This window comes from Pipistrellus kuhlii, unplaced genomic scaffold (genome assembly GCF_014108245.1).
Source record: "Pipistrellus kuhlii isolate mPipKuh1 unplaced genomic scaffold, mPipKuh1.p scaffold_m20_p_21, whole genome shotgun sequence".
Lineage (NCBI taxonomy): Eukaryota > Metazoa > Chordata > Mammalia > Chiroptera > Vespertilionidae > Pipistrellus > Pipistrellus kuhlii.
The window spans coordinates 3,983,160-4,002,500 of NW_023425520.1; the positions used below are offsets into that span (position 1 = coordinate 3,983,160).

At 50.7% G+C, this 19,341-nt stretch overlaps 2 protein-coding genes across 6 annotated transcripts in view; one reads left to right on the top strand and one right to left on the bottom strand.

The window, feature by feature from the left end:
- Positions 1 to 473: 473 nt before the first annotated feature.
- CCAR2 (cell cycle and apoptosis regulator 2) lies at positions 474 to 17,775 on the top strand. Of its 2 annotated transcripts, none has more exons than XM_036450341.2 (21): positions 474 to 627; positions 1,486 to 1,584; positions 2,376 to 2,467; positions 3,136 to 3,227; positions 3,419 to 3,533; positions 3,681 to 3,810; positions 3,991 to 4,087; positions 9,321 to 9,440; positions 11,558 to 11,780; positions 11,865 to 11,978; positions 12,783 to 12,946; positions 13,623 to 13,794; positions 13,879 to 14,106; positions 14,185 to 14,406; positions 14,997 to 15,144; positions 15,254 to 15,336; positions 15,714 to 15,860; positions 16,041 to 16,152; positions 16,252 to 16,437; positions 16,575 to 16,780; positions 17,016 to 17,775. In XM_036450341.2, exons 2-21 carry the CDS (start codon positions 1,527 to 1,529, stop codon positions 17,058 to 17,060), a joined length of 2,754 nt encoding a protein of 917 aa, XP_036306234.1. In that variant the 5' UTR covers positions 474 to 627; positions 1,486 to 1,526; the 3' UTR covers positions 17,061 to 17,775. The 2 variants fall into 2 exon arrangements, with proteins under 2 accessions (XP_036306234.1, XP_036306236.1); XM_036450343.2 differs by having other exon boundaries at positions 15,257 to 15,336.
- Positions 17,776 to 18,005: 230 nt separating this feature from the next.
- The window catches only part of BIN3 (bridging integrator 3), a 46,721-nt gene continuing 45,385 nt past the window's right edge, over positions 18,006 to 19,341 (bottom strand). For all 4 annotated transcript variants that reach the window (XM_036450357.2, XM_045585900.1, XM_036450358.2 and 1 more), the window contains one exon: positions 18,006 to 18,860. In XM_036450357.2, coding sequence (XP_036306250.1) covers positions 18,714 to 18,860 — 147 coding nt within the window. In that variant the 3' untranslated portion in view covers positions 18,006 to 18,713. The remainder of the gene's footprint in view (positions 18,861 to 19,341) is intronic.

Sequence of the window (19,341 nt, forward strand, 5' to 3'; positions counted from 1 at the left end):
AATATTATGGTGGTTTGTCTTACTATATAGCTTGTTAGATTCCTAGCTCTTTGTTAATTGAGAAAGGGGAAGAGCATCATCTGCAGGTACCAGTAAATGGGAAGTGTGTGGGTGTGTGTTGCCTTAAATGGAAGGGCAGGGTTGGGGAGGGGGGTCATTGGCTTGAGTCAGACTTAGGAATGTCTCCTAGAATTGGCCACTCCTCCTCTCTGGTCAGAAGAACTTGCTTCTCTTCTGGCTACAATCTTGGGGTCTGCTAGAATGAGGCCAGGTAGGGTGCTTCCTTAGGTTTGGGGCTCAACTTCAGCTGTCTTTGGACCAAGAACCAATTCTCTGATGCTCATTTTTCTAATGGGACACTTAAGCGAGAACACCACCCCGGCGCAACTCCCTAAAGCGCATCCGATAGGGGAAGGCGTACTTCCGCTCCCGCGTCGGAGCCCCACGGCAGGCTCGCGTGGGGGAAGGGAGAGGTCGGTGGAGCGGAGGGAGGGACTATATCCGGGAGAGTGGCAGCTTCCGACTAGTGGTCGCGCTTCCGGAGAGGCGCTTCCGGTGGCGGCGCCTGCAGCGGCTGTGGTGGTTCCGGGTGCCTTTGTCCCCCGGTGTCGCGGCCCTGGCCCGCAGGTGGGTCTGTGGGCCCCCCGCCGCCCTTCTGCTTCTTAGCTCCTCCCCCAACCGGGGGGCTGCGAGGGCCGGCGGCGAAGATGCTCGGGCGTGGAAGGGGCCGAGCCCCCCTTGGACTGCAAGTCCCGTCTCCCTGGCAACGGCCACGGCCCCGGGGGCGGGCGGGCGGGCGGGAGGAGGAGAAACCGTGCGCCTCCGTCTTTCCGCGGTGGCCTGGCTGTGACCCGGCCCGGGAGGTCCGGCCCCGGCGGCCCCTGAAGCGGGAGCGAAGGGCCGGGGAACATGGGAGCGGGAGGGCGGGTGCGCAACCGGATTCGCGGTCAGCCGGGCCACCGTGCTGCCTACCAGGCCGGGGAGGGGAGGGGGAGGAGGGAGAGACCGCGGGCCGGGCTTCCGGGCAGAGGACCACACGATCTCTCTAGCGGCAGCCTCCTTCATTTTTCTGGGCCTTGCGTGGAGCATTTTGGCGGATGTATTTGAATGAATGAACGTCTCCGGACTCTTTCCAGCCCCCCAACCCCCACCCATCCTCATAGTGAGAGGAGTGCTATACATTGTCGGGTGACCGGGTGTGAGTCCCGGTTTAGTCACTACCTGGTTGTATGGCCTCGGGCAAGTGTCAATCTCTGAGCTTCAGTTTGCTCTTTAAAACCGCGTGACAGTATCACCCACCGCCAGGTTATTTGTGAGGGCGAACTGGAACAATGTAATTCCCTCATTTTCTGCTACTCTTTATATTCCCTTTCACCCACCATCTCCATTCATTCTCCCCACTCTCCTCCAGATACTTAATTCCTGTGTTGAGGTTGATGGAAAATTCCCCTATGAGCTGGTAATCTATTTCTTTTCTGATTGAAGGTTTTCCCCCCCTAAGACTCTGAAAGAAGACAGCCATCCTAATGTCCCAGTTTAAGCGTCAGCGGATCAACCCACTTCCAGGGGGACGTAACTTCTCAGGTGATCACCTTTATCCCTACCGGGGCTCATCCTGGAAAAGATGCGCGTTGGGTCTTTAAAAACAGGGCTTTTGCGTTTTCCTTGGTGGAGTGCAATTTGCTGCTGATGTTGCTTAGGGAAATAAGAGCTGCCCACAGTGGTTGCCAGCGAAACCCTGTGGAAGTGTTGCTTGGAGCCACTTTGCCTTTTGAGTTTGCCATATCCTCTCGTTTAGCGATTTTCAACCGGTGTGCTGCAGCAGGATTTTTAAAACATGCAATATCTGACTACGTAGTCAGGGGCAGTGACCTCTTTTCCCTTAGATTGTCAAATGAAAAAATGACAACAGCCAAACGTATTGTTTGTAAAATTGAAAAAATGACAATAACCATCTGGTGTGAATGAATAAAAATTATACCTATTTTTTGTGTGTCATGTTGACAAAAATATATTTTTAAAAATATATTTTATTGATTTTTTTACAGAGAAGGGAGATTGAGAGTTAGAAACGTCGATGAGAGAGAATCATCGACCCGCTGCCTCCTGCACACCCCCTACCGGGGATGTTCCCACAGCCAAGGTACATGCCCTTGACCGGAATCAAACTGGGACCCTTGAGTCCACAGACCTACGCTCTATCCACTGAGCCAAACCGGTTTCGGCAAAATATTTTTTGGTGTGCTGCAGAATTTTAGTACTTTGTGTGTGTGTGTGTGGTGAGATGGAGAAGGTGGAAACTCGCTGCCCCAGTGGACTGTGGTGCCTAACGATGGCAAGTGCGGTTGATGGAGTTTGCTTCTCTGTCCCTGTAGGCACAGCTGCAACATCTCTTCTGGGTCCTCCTCCTGGTTTGCTCACTCCTCCTGTGGCCACAGACCTGTCCCAGAATGCCAGGCACCTGCAGGTAGGTGGGGCCTCCTTTCTGGTGAGTTTTAGGGCTTGGGACTACTCAGCATGTGTGGGTGCCTGATGCTTTCATTTTTACATCACAGTGCTCTTCCTTCCTGACACTCCTGTCCTGGGCCAGTATGGAGGTGACTAGACACCTCTGACCGGGGAATCTTACATTTTGGCTAAATTAGGGAAATCTCTAGGTGCTCCTTGGAATAAAATAACTGGGAATCCTAGAAGTTTGTGATGCAAGAATCAGCATACTCCCCACCCCTACCCACCCCCAGGCAAAAAGATGGGATTATGTCCACTAAACATGTATGCTTCCCTCCCTATGAATCTTTTTTTAGAAAATATATTTTATTGATTTTTTTATAGAGAGGAAGGGAGAGGGATAAAAAGCTGGAAACATCGATGAGAGAGAGACATCGACCAGCTGCCTCCTGCACACCCCCTACTGGGGATGTGCCCGCAACCAATGTACATGCCCTTGACCGGAATCGAACCTGGGACCTTTCAGTCCGCAGACTGACGCTCTATCCATTGAGCCAAACCGGTTTCGGCCTTCCCTATGAGTCTTGATGCGGTATTCTGACTGAGCTGGGCGGGTGTGTAGATGGAGATGAGATGCTAATGGCAGAATGTGAGTAAACGCTCCGTTTTAACTGCACTCTCTTACAGGGCGGGGAGAAGCAGCGGGTCTTCACGGGCATTGTCACCAGCTTGCACGACTATTTTGGGGTGGTGGACGAAGAGGTCTTTTTTCAGCTCAGGTGGGTTTGAGGCTTGGTCTTTTTGGAAATGCTTGTTCGATTCTGTTCTGTCACCATGTTCTTGGGGCTCCTTGGAAGCCGTTGCTCTCCTGTGTTTATGCAAGGGTGCGAGAAATCTCAATCGGAAGGGCTCATTGGGGAAGTTAGGGTGGCTTTTCCAGGGTGTCCTGACTAGGCTTCTGTGCTGGCAGTGTGGTGAAGGGCCGGCTGCCCCAGCTGGGTGAGAAGGTGCTGGTGAAGGCTGCATACAACCCAGGCCAGGCAGTGCCTTGGAATGCTGTCAAGGTGCAAACGCTCTCCAATCAGGTATTTCTCGCTCCTGGTCACGTGCATTGGAAAAGGGAGGGAGCGAAGCCCCTGTGTCCTGACAGCTGGGCACGAGCCTTACTTTTGTTGAGGGGACGGGCTCGTTAACTATGGGATGCCCTGAATTTCCTGGTTACTGCCCTGCAGCCCCTCCTGAAGTCCCCAGCACCTCCCCTTCTACATGTGGCAGCCCTGGGCCAGAAGCAAGGGATTCTGGGAGCTCAGCCCCAGCTGATCTTCCAGCCTCACCGGATTCCCCCACTCTTTCCTCAAAAGCGTGAGTACCAGTGGCATGGATGTTGGGGTGTCGTTTTATGGGGTACTCTGGATGAATGGACTTGTAACTGTCAGGTTGCTGCTCTGTGACTAGAAGTGGGTATTTGTGTGCACTGAGAGAAAGGGAGAGGGAAAGTTGGATATTTAGAATTTGGAGTCACCAGCCATTTCCTCTCTGCAGCTCTGAGTCTCTTCCAAACATCCCACACACTTCATCTGAGCCACCTGAATAGATTTCCTGCTCGGGGCCCTCATGGCCGGTTGGATCAGGGCCGAAGGTAAGAGGATGTTCAACCAGAAAAATGTTTTATTTCCTTTATTTGCCTCTAGGAGCACCGCCCATTCCTTTACCATCTGCTGACACTAACAATCTCTTCCGGCAGCTAGATCCTAGTTCCTTTTCCCTGAATTAGGCAGACACGTGAGGTTTATACAAATATTGGAATTTTATAAACTGGTTCAGTAAGCAGATTTGATGTAGCTCATCTTTAAAAATATTATATTGAATTTTTTCTTAATATATAATTTCCCCTTTTATGTCTAGTCCCTAAGATTGAGATACTAAGAATCAAATCTATCAAATGGCCCTGGCCAGTAGCTCATTTGGTTAGACTCGCAGTGCTTCCCAAACTTTTGACATATGTGTACCCTTTCTATAATTTTCGTAACGCTGAGTCCCCCTTCTACTCATGAGAACGTAGAATTAGGCACAGCTAAGCACGGTGCAGTACATATCCCCACCGAACTCTTCCCGTACCCCTGGGGGTACTCGTACCACACTTTGGGAAACACTGGGTTAGAGGGTTGTCCCACTATGCCAAAGTTGTGGGTTCAATCCCTGGTCAGGGCACATAAAAGCAACAACCACTGAATGCATAAATCAGTGTCTTTTCTTCCTTCCCTGGACTTGTCTTTGTCTCTAAAACAAAACAACTTTCAGGAAAATGGTACTTGTCCCCAAAAAAGTAACTTTGTAGAATATGTTTTAATTCCTTATATAAAACATTTCTTTATATACATTGCATGTATCAGTGTGGGTCTCTGCCTAGAAGTCCAGGCCTGTGCCTGGGACATGCAAACAGTTTCTTGGCCTTGTGTGGACGGGCATGGTGGATTCGGGCCTTTGGGGCCTCCTCGGCCATCCTGTATCATGTGAGCTTCGGGGCCTGCCAAGAGCATACTACCTGTTTTCTTCTTTATCTTGCCTTACTCTCTCCCTATATCCCTGGGAGTGAAGCTCTAGACTAGTTTAAGACTTGTTCTATTTCCACCTGTTGGTCTTATCTTAACTTTTTATTGTAGAAAATTTCAAGTATAAGCATAGTAAACAGAAGAGGATGATGAACTCTCATATACATCACCCAGTTTCAAGTATCAACATCTGCTATTCTCTCTCTCTCTTTTTTTAATCTCTACCTCTCTCTACTCCATGTCTCGTACTTGATTTTTTTTTTAAAGGTAAAATTTGTATAGGTTAAAATGGATAAATCTTAACTGGACAATTTTGATGAGTGGAAAATCCCATGGAACCCTCACTCCTATTAAGATGTAGAGCCCTAGCCAGTTTGGCTCGGTGGATGGAGCATCCTGGGTTCGGTTCTGGTTGAGGGGCAGGTGCCTCTGTTGCAGGCTTGACCTCTTGCCCTGGTTGGGGCATGTGTGGGATACAACCAATCGATTTGTATTTCTCACATTGATGTTTCTCTCTGTCTCCCTCTCTTCCATTCTCTCTAAAATTCAATGGAAAAGTATCCTTGAGTGAGGATTAATAACAAGAAAAAAAATGTAGAATATTTCCATTACTCCAGAATATGCTCTTACGTCCTTGTTCTCTTTTGAAGTGAGAACTATACTAAGAAGAAAACCCCTAGTCCCGGAAGCCAGTAAATCATTACATGGTCAAGGCCGAGAATGCAGTCCAAAGTCAACACTTAAAAGGTTCATGGAGTAACTCTGAAAGCTTAGGCAGTGATGTAGCAAGTCTCTGTGCTGACGCGAGTGTGCGCTCCCTTCAATGGGTTATTGTGAATTCTAACGAGGGGGTCGCTTTGACGGTCCCCTGGATTGTTTTCCGGTGTCTTCACTACTTTAAACACATTGTCCCATTCTCAAGTCACTGGTACACATTTTTCATATACCCACCTCTCTCATCTGGTGCATCTTCGCCGTCAATTTCTAAGGACTTTTCACCTCTCATATTCCATGCATTTATTAAGGCTTCATTACAAAATCACAGTAATTGTGCTCAGGGATCATGCAACCTGGATGGAACTCAGTGGCTGCTATGAACTCTCTGCTTTGGGTTCAAGTTCAGCCTTTCTATACAGTCAGCTGCGTTTGCTTGGCCTGGATATGTCAAGCCCTGTGCGAGGCCCATGTCATTACTCTGGCTCTAATGCTTCCGTGTTGTGGCTTTTACAGAAAGGAGAGATGTTACCGTCAGTAACAGAATTTGCCGAGTAGGGAAGTGGGTAGTAAGAATTGGGTCATCCTGGGGAGAACAGCAGCTTATAAAGGAATAGTGTTTTGGCTGGAAGCCAGGTTTTATTGTGAATTTTAGGCTCTGGGATGCAGGGATCAGTGTCTCCTGCTGAGGTCACCGAGATGCCTTCCGCTGGTGCTGCCTTGTAACCTGTTCCTGACAGGCCACAACGGGAGTGGAAAGTGGTGTGGAACTCCCAGGACTCAGTGGGACATCTGGTTTAGCTGTAGGTTGGCAGCATTTACAGAAGAGTTCACTCCAGTCATAAACCAGCTGAGAGAGCTGTCAGATGAGTTGGGAGCGGTTCTGTTAGAAACACTGAAGCACTGACATCCCAGTAAAGCAGGATTAGAAGGCAGCTTCTGGATGGAGATGGAAATGAGCAGGGAAATTACCCAGGCGGACACAAGAGAAAAGCTTTGGCCCTGCTGGTGTGGCTCAGTGGATGAGTGTTGACTTATGAACCAGGAGGTTACGGTTCAATTCCTGGTCAGGGCACATACCTGGTTTGCAGGCTCCATCCCCAGTAGGGGGCTTGTAGGAGGCAGTCAGTAATTCTCATCATTGATGTTTCTATTTCTCCCTCTCCCTCTCTGAAATCAATAAAAATAATAATAATAAAAAGAAAAATGTTGTGTTAAATATAACAACTTACCTCCTGGGGTGTAATGACTAGGGAAGTTTTCTTTGGTTTTTAAAATTAAATTTATTGGGGTGACATTGGTTAATAGGATCATATAGGTTTCAGGTGTAGATTGCTGTTACAGGTCTGTACATTGCACTGTGCCTGCCACCCAAGATCAATTATCTTTCATCATCATATATTAGGCCCCCTTCACTCTCCTCTCCCTGACGTGAGGGTTTTCCCCTTATTAATCTGGCATTGTTTTATATTGTTTAAAGTTTTTTTCTGACCTGTTTTTATTTATTGCACCCATAACAGTGATACAATGATGAGTAATTTATTATAAGAATGTATAGAGTAGTGCATGCTGTTATATAAAGTTAAAAAACTTCTTTTTATTTTTTTATTAAAAAAAATATATATTTTATTGATTATTTACAGAGAGGCAGAGAGAGGAATAGAGAGAAACATTGATGAGAGAGAATCATCAATCAGCTGCCTCTTGCACACCCCCTACTGGAGATGTGCCCACAGCCAAAGTACATCCAACCCGGGACCTCTCAGTCCCCAGGCGGACGCTCTATCCACTGAACCAAACCGGTTTCGGCTATTTTTCTATTTTTTGTTAAACTTCACCAGATGATATTTTTCCACTAGTTTTTAGAGAGAGAGGAAGAGTGGAGGGAGGGGGAGAGACACACAGGCACATCGATGTGAGAGAGACACATTGACAGATTGCCTTCTGCACATGCCCAACTGGGGCCGGGATTGAGCCTGCAACTGAGGTTCCATCCCTTGACTGGAATCGAACCCAAGAACCTTCAGTTTGTGGGCTAATTCTGTAACCACTGAGCAACCCAGTTAGGACTCTTTCCTTCCCTTTAAAGGTACCATTCTTTTTAGAAAATAATTTTGTAGAGAAAAATTACTTATTGCCACTTTCCCCCATTTTCTTTTCTAGTCTTTATCTATATACATACATTTTACAATTTTAATCTTAAAGTTCAAGTTATTTTTATACGTTTTTATTAAACATTTTTCCATGTAAACCTCATGATTGTTGTAATGGCTGTGTGATTATTTTTCTTATTTAGGATAAAAATACAGGCATTACTGGATGTGAATGTGGTTTTATTTTTTTCTCTCAGCTTGATTCCCCACCCCCCCCCTATATATAACCTTTATTCTTCTTTTGAACTAACATCCTTGGGATAAATTTTCCAGAGTGGAATTACTATATCAAGAGTATCTTATGACTTTAATATGCATTGCCAAGGATTCATTATGAGAACTGTATCATTTATTTATCTTTTAAAAAAAATATATTTTATTGATTTTTTACAGAGAGGAAGGGGGAGGGATAAAGAGTTAGAAACATCGATGAGAGAAACATCGATCAGCTGCCTCTTGCACACCCCCTACTGGGGATGTGCCTGCAACCAAGGTACACGCCCTTGACCGGAATCGAACCTGGGACCTTTCAGTTTGCAGGCCAACACTCTATTCATTGAGCCAAACCGGTTAGGGCCATTTGTCTTTTATTATAGAAAATACGTTTTTATTGATTTCAGAGAGAGGAAGGGAGAGGGAGAGAGAGAGAGAGAGAATCACTGATTGGCTGCCTCCTGCACTCCCCGGACTGGGGACTGAGCAGCAACCTGGGCATGTGGCCTTGACCGGGAATTAAGCCTTGACCTCCTGGTTCCTGTGGCGCTGCTCAACCACTGAGCCACACCAGCCAAGCTTTCGCTTTTAGTAAAACTTACTTTATGGAACAATTAGCATGGTTAACATATGTCTTTTTTAAAAAATCAGCCCTGGCTGGTGTGTTCAGGGGTTAGAATTGGGCCTGTATAATCAAAGGGTAGTGAGTTCAGTCCCTGGCCTGTTTGGTGTGTGTGCAGGAGGCAACCAGGTGATGTGTCTCTCTCACATTGATATTTCCCTCCCCCCATCACTCTTTCAAAAAAAAAAAAAATAAAATAAATGAAAAGATATCCTTGGGTGAGGATTAACAAAGAATAATAATAAGTTAAAGTCTTTTCTGTTCATTAAAAAAATTGTTAACTATAATTTATAAAGTTCTGAAAGTATTTAATTTAGTCAGAGGCAACTACCATTAATTTTATTTCTCTTCAGTCTTAAAGCTTTTCTTTGCACAGTTGAGGCACTGCTGTATGTACAGTGTTACCATTCTTTTGCTTAACATGAATGGTTATTAAAAGCATCTAAATATCCATTTTCATATCTTTATAACAATCTGTTCTATGGCTGTTAGCATGGCTTCTTTATCCATTTCTTCAACATTGGGGAGTCAGAGTATTTCCAGTTCCTGTTAGGCCCGTGTATGCTGAATCGTAAGTAACAGTGTGGTTTCTTCCTTCTGGCGATGGCTCAACCTCAGCGATGACTATGACTCCAAGAAACGCAAACAGCGGGCTGGCGGAGAGCCGTGGGGTGCTAAGAAACCGAGGCATGACCTGCCTCCTTACCGGGTCCATCTCACTCCCTATACTGTGGACAGGTGAGTGCAAGGCTGGTGCGGGTGGGGGTGCAGCTTGCAGCTGGTAACAGAGTCTTGTGTAAATGATAGTCTGTGTGAGAGTTTGTGTGTATGAGTGTGTGTTCTTATGACATTTTGTTTTTGTTTTGTTTTTTATTGTGACAGTTTTTTTACTTCACAATCTCAGATTTTGACCAGCAGGGCACCACTGACATGGGTGCCCTGGGGGAACTTTGAGCTGATCACCAGCAGTGGTTATGCCAGGCTAGGACTGAGGCTTGCGGGTCAGTAGCAGTTACAGTTCAGGTAGAAACCACAGCTCATAGGAAGGCTGGGACTGGATTTCTGCACTGTTCTCTAAGTGCTACAGCATGTAGCCTGCAAGCCAGTTCACTGCTCGGTCATAGAAACTAGGAGTTCTACTTGGGTACTGCGCGCTGCCGGAGCGCCGTCCAGTTCTCCGTCAGGAAGGACGTGCGTGTCGAGAATACGAACTGCCGCGTCTCCCAGTGCTGTGTGAGAACCTCAGACACTCGGTCTCTGGTCTGTATTGTTGGAGCCATCATTGTACCCCTGGGGTTCGTAGCTGCCTGTAAGTTTGTGTGGCTGAACCAAGAAACAAGGCAGACACAGATTTCCACAGAAATTATGATTCCATGAAAGATATTGAGGAGACGAGGAAGGTTGGTGTCTTTTAGAGCAAAGTGATCTGGGAATGTAAAGAATTTCTTTGGGAGTTTTGTCACTGACCTCTGTTCCTGAACTATGAAGCATGAATATTTGAGCTAAGACAAACAGTTAATAAATACTGTGGACAGTAAGTCTTTGCTCAGTTATTCTTAATAATGTAATTTTGGGCACTTGCATCAATTGGTTAGGAATTTTAAATGTTTATAAACCTTACTAAGATAATCTCAGTATTAATATTTTAGGGGGGGAAAAAGAAATTGACTAGGTAGATGAGCGATTTCAGATTCCATCTGGCAGTGGAGAGGCAAAGTCCACTGAGGCCCAGCTGTGGTGAGGGGGCAGGTCCTGGCACCTCCTCACGGTGGGAGCGGAGGGCTGTGCCTGCTCTTCCCAGTGCCCCGTTCCTCTCCCGGGCCTAGGCAGAGCCTCTTGTTCTCCGTGCTGAGCCACGTGGCTCCATCTCACAAGACAGCGATTGCCCTGTCACATCCAGTCAGAACATGACTGCTAACAATTACACACACACACACCTGTGTTTTTTAAAAACTTTAATGTGAAATTGAGGCCTATTGTACAGTGTTTGGTACTTGGCTTTTTCACTTAATATATCTTAGAATTTTTTCCATATTAATGTTTATTAGCTTGCGCTCATTCTTTTTAGCAGTTATATGGCATTCCACTGAATGGATGGACCATCATTTTTTTTAACCAGCTCTCCCCATTTTCACACTTATCCTAAATATTGTTGTAATAAACATCCTTTTGCATGCATCCATGCGGACAGGTGCAAACATTTTACTGAGATCAGCGCCTAGAAATGGAGTGGCTGACCCAAAGGATCTGGCTTTGAACTTTGATGGATATTGCCCATTCTTTTATGTATTTTGGTTTTTCAGTGAGAGAGGAAGAGAGAGTATTGCCCATTCTTTTAAAGAGGTCAGACCAGTTTAGTTCTCACCTTTGGGGCATGAATTACTTGTTTCCCCAGGCCTCTGCCAACACTGCCTTATCAAGCGTTTTTATCTTTGTCAGTCTGGTGGGTGAAAAGTGATATTCTGATTTGCATTTCTTTAATTATAAGTGAGATTGAGCATATTTATATGGCTTTTAAGTCTCATTTCTATTGATGTCACTTTCCCTAGTATTCTCTTAGACTTGTGAACTTTTGGTTAGTGATTTTTTTGGTTCCTTTTATATTAAGCAGTGACTCTTTTCTCTGTTGTGTATTGCAAATGTTTTCCTCTCCAGTTTAACTATTTTGCCTTTAGAGGTTGTAACATTTTGGTGATTAAATCGGGTCCATTTCCCCCCCCAGATGTGTCTTACTTAGAAATTCTTTCCCAGATTATATAATTTGCCCTTTTATTTTAAAAATTATTTTTAAATAGTTCCATTTAAAAGATAACTTAGTCTTGGCTTATCCTGGATCCCTTGCCTTCTTCCTGCAGCCCCACCTGTGACTTCCTAGAACTCCAGCGCCGTTACCGCGCGCTCCTGGTCCCCTCAGATTTCCTGGCTGTGCACCTGAGCTGGCTGTCAGCCTTCCCTCTGAGCCAGCCCCTTTCCCTCCACCCCCCGAGCCGCATCCAGGTATCTTCTGAGAAGGAGCCAGCTCCAGACACTGGTGCTGAGCCAGTCCCTGCAGACAGCGACCCCGCATACAGTTCCAAGGTTAGTAGGCGGGGGTCCCGCCGCCTGCTCCCGTTGTTGGAGGCTGAGAAAGCTCTTGAGCGTCCTCCCCGCCCCCCTCCACAGGTACTGCTGCTCTCCTCCCCGGGCCTGGAGGAACTGTTCCGTTGTTGCATGCTCTTTGTGGATGACGTGGCTGAGCCAAGGGAGACCCCAGAACACCCTTTGAAGCAGATTAAGGTGAGAGCTGGAGTCCATGAGGCAGATGCTTTCATTGATAACGTCCAGTCCGTGTCACATTTTCTTTTTCTTTTTAAAAAAAAAAAATGTATTTTATTGATTTTTTACAGAGAGGGAGAAAGAGAGAAATATTGATGAGAGAGAAATATCAATCAACTGCATCCCTACTGGGGATGTGCCCACACCCAAGGTATATGCCCTTGCCTGGAATCAAACCTGGGACCCTTGAGTCTGCAGGCTGAGGCTCTATCCACTAAGCCAAACCGGTTAGGGCCTGTGTCACATTTTCAGCAGCTCAGCTCCTATTCATGAACTCCTAAAACAAGGCTTTTCAGAGCTGAAACACCTCTGATTTTCCAGGAGCATAGCATTGCTCAGAGCTGTTCTTTTTTATTTTTATTTTTATTTTTTTTAAATATATGTTACTGATTTTTTACAGAGAGGAAGGGAGAAGGATAGAGAGCTAGAAACATCGATGAGAGAGAAACATCGACCAGCTGCCTCCTGCACACACCCCTTATGGGGAATGTGCCCTCAACCAATGTACATGCCCTTGACCGGAATCGAACCTGCGACCTTCCAGTCCGCAGGCCGACGCTCTATCCACTGAGCCAAACCGGTTTTGGCTCAGAGCTGTTCTTATTTGTCAGAACGTTATGTGGCTGGTTGTGTTCATGAGTGGAGAAGCCACCCCCCCCCCGTCCCGTGGACTCTTTGCCACATCCCCAGTGGAGGCAGGCTGCCTTCCAGTGGGAGACCCAGGTAATTTTTTTTTTTTTTCTTACCCATGATCTCATTTTGCAGTTTTTGCTGGGCCGGAAAGAAGAAGAGGCAGTGCTGGTTGGGGGTGAGTGGTCTCCTTCCTTGGACGGCCTCGACCCCAAGGGTGACCCGCAGGTGCTAGTCCGCACTGCCATCCGCTGTGCACAGGCCCAGACCGGCATTGACCTGAGCGCCTGCACCAAGTGGTGAGTGGCTTCCCGCGGGCGACTGCTCAGGCCACGCTTCTGCACCTTTTTGACCTGTTAGCTTTGTTCCCTAGTCCCAGCTCATCGCTCTCTCCAGCCCTCAAAAATGGTCACCTAGATCAGTGGTCGGCAAACTCATTAGTTAGCAGAGCGGCAAACCACAGCTTGTGAGCCACATGTGGCTTGAGAGCCATGGTTTGCCGACCACTGACCTAGATCATGAGTAGGGATGTGAGTGTGGAAGGGCAGCTAACCCCTCCCCCCCTTCAGTGCTTCTTGTTACCTTAGCACAGGCGTCTTCAAACTACGGCCTGCGGGCCACATGCGGCCCGCAGAGGAGTCTGATCCGGCCCGCCAGGTTTTTTGGGCAGTGAGCGCAGCCGAGGTGTTACAGTAGGAATTAGTAGTTCATATAGTCCGGCCCTCCAGCTCTCTGAGGGACCGTGATCTGGCCCCCACTTTAAAAAGTTTGAGGACCCCTGCAGCACCTTGGTAAATGTCTGCTTACTTGTGTCTCCCCCTTGACTAACCATTTCTTAGGGACCTGTCTGTACCTTTTATTTTTGAACTTTCAAAGCTTGGCTCGCAGGTGTGCTCACTAAATGGTGATTGGAAACTGGAGCACTTGCTTGCCAATGTCTGGGGTCACTACTTCCTTTCCCTTTGCCGTGAGCAGGTGGCGCTTTGCCGAGTTTCAGTACCTGCAGCCAGGACCCCCGAAGCGGCTGCAGACCGTGGTGGTGTACCTGCCGGATGTGTGGACCATCATGCCTACTCTGGAGGAGTGGGAGGCGCTGTGCCAGCAGAAGGCCGCAGAGGCGGCTCCCCCGGCCCAGGAGGTGCCCGCGGTAAGGCACAGCCTCACGAACAGGTGGGAGAATAGGTGCCCTGACCAAAGCCCAGGTGGCCACAGCTCCTGGCTTTTATCACAGGAAACAGAGCCTACAGAACAGGCAGGCGAGGCATCGGAGCAACGAGCGGACACTAAGGAGAATGCGGAGAACCCGGAGGCCAGCGCCCAGCAGGAAGCGGACACTGACCTCCCAGAGGCCCCTCCGCCCCCTCTGGAACCCGCTGTCGTGGCCCGCCCCGGCTGCGTGAGCCTGTCCCTGCACAGCATTGTGGAGGACCGGAGGCCCAGAGAGAGGATCTCCTTCGAGGTGGGTGGAGGAGCGGGGTACGGTGTGTGATGGGCTCAGGACGTTCCCTTGTCCTGATACCGTGGGCCTCTTCGCCAGGTGATGGTGTTGGCTGAGCTGTTCCTGGAGATGCTGCAGAGGGACTTTGGCTACAGGATTTATAAGATGCTGCTGAGCCTTCCTGAGAAGGTCGTGGCCCCCCCTGAACCTGAGAAGGAGGAGGTGGCCAAGGAGGAAGAAGTGGTCAAGGAGGAGGTGGCCAAGGAGTCCAAGGAGGAGGTACAGAGTGAGGGCCCAGCTGCCGAGTCAGACACCCCACCGGTGAGTACTCTGCCCCTGCGCGGGCACTGGGCTGCACATAGTAACGCTCAACAGAACGAGTGCTGCGTGGTAGCAGGTGCTGTTCTGAGCACGTACGGTCTCTCAGAACCCCGCTCACTCATATGCGGGAGCCTGGGGTGGAACGGGCGCAGGTGCTGGCCTTGATGGGGCCCACGGCAATGAGTGCTGTGCCACTGCGTCAGGAGGCGAGCGGGCGCAGGAGGGAAGGGAAGCGTGGTTGGCGGCAGCACAGGGAGCTCAGTGCGGAGTGTCTGAGGGGCACAGGTGCGGTGGTTAACCAGGACACTGCATTCTCTTAGCGCTTCTAAAGCACTTGGGGCTTCTCACCTCACTGATCGGTCTCAGGTCACCCTAATTTCTTACGGGCGGCGCTGGACTCCTGGGAGAATCCCTGTGTCTGTCTGGAAAGTGCCCTGATCTGCTCTGGACATGTGCAATGAAATACTTTACATGACGAGGTGCATTCAGAGCCCTTAACAGGGCCTGGAGGGGTGACACTCAGTGTTAGCCATTGTCATTGTTAGTAATCACAGGGGACAGTCCTCCTCATCTCGGTCTGCTTTCCTCAGAAGGAAGATGGGGTTTTACCCAAACCCCCGTCTTCCGGAGGAGAGGAAGAGGAGAAGCCCCGGGCGGAGGCGGCGGCCGAGGACCTCTGTGAGATGGCCCTGGACCCAGAGCTGCTGCTGCTGCGGGACGACGGGGAGGAGGAGTTTGGTGAGCACGGGGGAGGGGACACGCGGGCGGGGGAGGGACTGGCTCTAGCATTCTCCTGTGGGTGTGGCCATGTGGTCCCCGCTCCAAGCTCATGCCGGGCCTTCTGTAGCAGCAGCCAAACTGGAGGATTCCGAGGTCCGGTCTGTTGCCTCCAACCAGTCAGAGATGGAATTCTCTTCCCTTCAGGACATGGTAAGACCAACGTTCTGCCCCTCCGGCCTCTGACAGTGACACTCAGCAAGGCCTGAGCCGTCCTGGGAGCCATACTCTACCCACGGACCTCCATTGTCTGTTGACTGACCAGACGTGGTTCGTGGCTCATGGAACAGCACCTCCGCAGGACCCAGGGGCACTCCTGAGTCGGTCAGGGTGACTGAGCGGTGGCTGGTCTAGGAGCACATAGGGTCCCTGGGTGGGACGGCCCGTTGGGTTATAAGCTCAGGTCAGGTCTCCAAGTGGAAGGTGCGGTTGGGTGGAACTGCCAGCCATGCCACTCACCTGTGAAGGAGCGATTAGCCGTTGAGAGAACAGTTTATAACCCCGTTCATCCTTGTTTCCTCTTTTTGCAGCCCAAGGAGCTGGACCCCTCTGCTGTGCTCCCTTTGGATTGTCTTCTCGCGTTCGTCTTCTTTGATGCCAACTGGTGTGGCTACTTGCACCGTCGAGACTTGGAGAGGATCCTGCTTACCCTCGGGCTCCGGCTCAGTGCAGAGCAGGTGCCTTCCCTCGCCCCCCTTGGTCCTTTCTGAGGTGGCCTCACCTGACGTAACGTGCACAGGCACGCACCTACACTGGGGGGGATGACGACTTGGGATGCTCCACTTCTAGGCTTTTTCACATCCCGGGGGCAAGGTTTGCACCTTCTGACCAGGGGATCTTGGGTGTGTTTTCTGTAGGCTAAACAGCTGGTCAGCAGGGTGGTGACCCAGAACATCTGCCAGTACCGCAGCCTGCAGTACAGCCGCTCCGAGGGCACGGACAGTGGGCTTCCTGAGGAGGTGCTCTTCGGTGTGTACGGTGCTCTGCAGCCTCCTGTGGAGAATGGGCAGGGCAGGCTGCTTTCTCCTCCCACGACCCGGCCCTTACCTCCTCTCATGGCCCTGCTAGGAAACCTGGACCTGCTACCTCCTGGGAAAAGCGCAAAGCCAGTGGCCGCCCCTCTGGATCACAAGGGCCTGGTGTCCCACAACGGCAGCCTGATCCACGTGGGGAACCTGCTGCAGCGTGCGGAGCAGCAGGACAGCGGGCGGCTCTACCTGGAGAACAAGATTCACACACTGGAACTGAAGCTGGGTGAGTGGCGCGCCCCCGGGGCCTGCCCGTGGCTGTGCGATGGGTACACGGCGACCAAGGGGACCCCGCTGCATAGGCTGCAGGCCCCTTGCTCCGATCCTTAACTCAGCCCGTCTTCCCGGTGTGTTTCCCACCAGAGGAGAGCCATCACCGTTTCTCAGCCACGGAAGTGACAAACAAGACGCTGGCAGCTGACATGCAGGAGCTGCGCACCCGGCTGGCGGAGGCCGAGGACACGGCCCGCACGGCTGAGCGGCAGAAGAACCAGCTCCAGCGGCTGCTGCACGACTTCCGGAGGCGCCTGACTCCCCTGCAGCTGGAGATGCAGCGAATGGTTGAGAAGGTGAGCCTGCAGGAAAGCTGGCTTAGTTGGGTGATGCCAGGGCAGCTTAGTTGGAAGATGCCAGGGTGACAGCCCCTTGCGTCTGTGCCTGGGTCCACCTCGCCATCGCCTCCTCCATCCACCAGCTTCTTAGGGGATCTGTCAGTCAGCAGCTTGTGAACTTGAGTCCCAGGAGGAAGTGGGTAGTAGTCCTTTCTCCTTGGGTCCTAATTCTCGTGCCATCTGTTGCAAACAGGCTGACAGCTGGGTAGAGAAGGAGGAGCCAGCACCTAGCAACTGAGGGCTTGACGCAGGAGCTGCCATCCTGCGAGGTCAGCGATGGAGCCTGCTCACGTTAGAGCCTGTGGTTCCAGAGAGGAGCTGAGCAGGACCTGGGAGCACAGCCTGTGGAGGGAGCTCAGGCCGGCAGGGTGGGTCTGCCTGTGCTATGTGGACGGACGAGCGAGGAACCGGTTCCACTTACAACTCAATCCAACACCTGCACCCCTCGCCCCTCCAATGTCATTTTGCCTTCCACCTTGGGGTTTCTCCTGGGGCCCTTTAGTCTCGTGCTTTCTCCTGTTCTCTTCCAGTTTAGAGTAAGACAGGGGAGAAAAAGGCTCTGTGACTATGTCATAAGGTCTGATGCCAATAAGCGAAGAAACGTGGAATCTGGCTGGGGTAAGCGCCCCTTCCTCTGGATGGCACAAATCCTGCTAGGTTACCAGGCCCAGGTCCCGGGCCTGTGAGGAATGGAGTCAGTGCCAGCCAGCTCGCTGTTGGGCTGTGGGCCAGTGAGCACTTTTCCAGCCTCCCCGGACTTGCCAGCAGGAACCAGCACTTCTGCCCCCCGGCGCCCTGTGTTCAGAATGTGGTATTGGCTCTGGCCCAGCCTTTTTCCTGTTCCCCACGAGTCTCACCTCTTTCCATAATCCGTGGTTTTAGTTTGACTTTGTATATAAAGTTGGTTTTGTTTTTTTGTTTTTTTTGCTTTTGTTTTTTAAATAAACCAAAGTGAAAAAACCCCAAGTGTCCTCCATAGCTTTTCCCTTTCTCTTCCCCTCCGGGCCCTCAGCCCCGCCTCTGCTGTAGTTGCCTCCAGAAGGCGGGTGGGTGGGCAGCAGGGAGAGCAAGCCCCCTGCTCTCAGGCTGCTGGCTGGTCGGGAGCCAGGATGCTGCCTGGGCATTACCAGCTCCGCAAGGGGTAGCATTACCCTGAAAAAAACCTGGGGTGGCTCTCTCCTCCTTTCCTTAGTTGCAGCACAGTACAAGAACATTTTATTGAAAACTTTACTGGAAAAAAAATTCCTAATATTCAGGTGAGATACAAACCCACTGTTGTTGCTTTGAGGCCTGTGGGTTGGACATTTGCACGAGTTGAATCCATTTCCTAGAGAACCTGCGAGGCCGATCTTCCCTGCACTCGACCAAAAGGACAAAAGCCAGCCTTTGTGGTGCTGGGAGCTGGAGTGAGGGGCCTGCCGAGGCTGGGGGACCACAGCACTCGTTCTCAGACAGTGCTGTGGCCCTCTCCCGGAAAAGGAGAGAAGTGGGCGGGCAGCAGGGGGAGGGGGGTCCCGGACGGTCATTTGGAGGTAGATGTGATCCCAGCCATGCACACAAGGTGAGACCGCCGGTGAGCTGACGGAGCCCCTGCCCGCTGCGGGCGGGCGGCCTGCGCTGGCCCTGGGCCAGGAGGCACTTTGGATGGTTCTGGAAATAAAGCCTCAGGTTTTTACAGGCTGCTCACCTTCTGCAGGCTCCCGCTATGGCAGGGCAGTCAGCAGCCTGCTTGGGGCTCCAGGTGCCAGGCTCATTCCAAAGGGTGGTGAGGTAGGGTAGGGGCCTTCTCCCAGGGCTGGCCTGTCGCTGGCTGCTGCCTGAGCCCAAGCTTGAGAAGGGCAAAGACTAGAGAAGCCGACTTAGGTTCCAGGGGCGCTCCGAGGGGCGGGGCTCAGTCATCAGCCACAATAGAGAGCGCTCTGAGCTCGTTCAGTTTAGCTTCATTCTCCCGCTCCCGCTGCTCATCGGAGTGGCCAGGCTGGTCAAGCTGCTGGGTCAGGTCTCCGAAGATCTTATGCATTTCAGAGTAGTAGACGACCTGGGTGGGAGGCAGGAGGTCAGCAGAGGCTGGACTCCGGGCACCAGCCCCCACAGCATATACCCTCTGGGCTGGTTCCTGTTCCCTCGACTCCAGCCTTTCCCCTCAGCACATCTCTCAACTGCACAGCAACCAGGGAGGTGTGAGCCCTGCCGGAAGCCCTGTAGGACCGTCCACTGCCTGGGGTGGCAATCCGTCAAAGGCGAGGGGAGCAATAGATCCTCGGGGAGGTGGGAGGTGGAGATGGGGGGCGGGGGAGGAAGCTCTGCCCTTCTCTCCGAGCAGCACGGGGGGTGTTTTGGGTGGTGGAGGAAGACAGCACAGTCCAAGGCTGAGGCTGGGGAGAGTTGGAGGGCCCTTGGCAGGTCCTGGGAGACAGGGAGTCAGGTCTGTGACGAGGGGCTCACTGCTCTACAGAAGCTGGGAGCTGGAGGCTTTTGTTCCTGGAGAGGCATGGCAGGCTCCCAAAGCCTGAGAACTG

Excerpts from the sequence above, each read along its gene's own strand:
- CCAR2 (XM_036450341.2), top strand. The coding sequence starts at position 1,527 with ATGTCCCAGTTTAAGCGTCAGCGGATCAACCCACTTCCAGGGGGACGT. Across the intron at positions 9,441-11,557 it reads ACTCCCTATACTGTGGACAG|CCCCACCTGTGACTTCCTAG; the intron begins GTGAGTGCAAGG and ends TTCTTCCTGCAG. Across the intron at positions 13,795-13,878 it reads CGGCCCAGGAGGTGCCCGCG|GAAACAGAGCCTACAGAACA; the intron begins GTAAGGCACAGC and ends CTTTTATCACAG.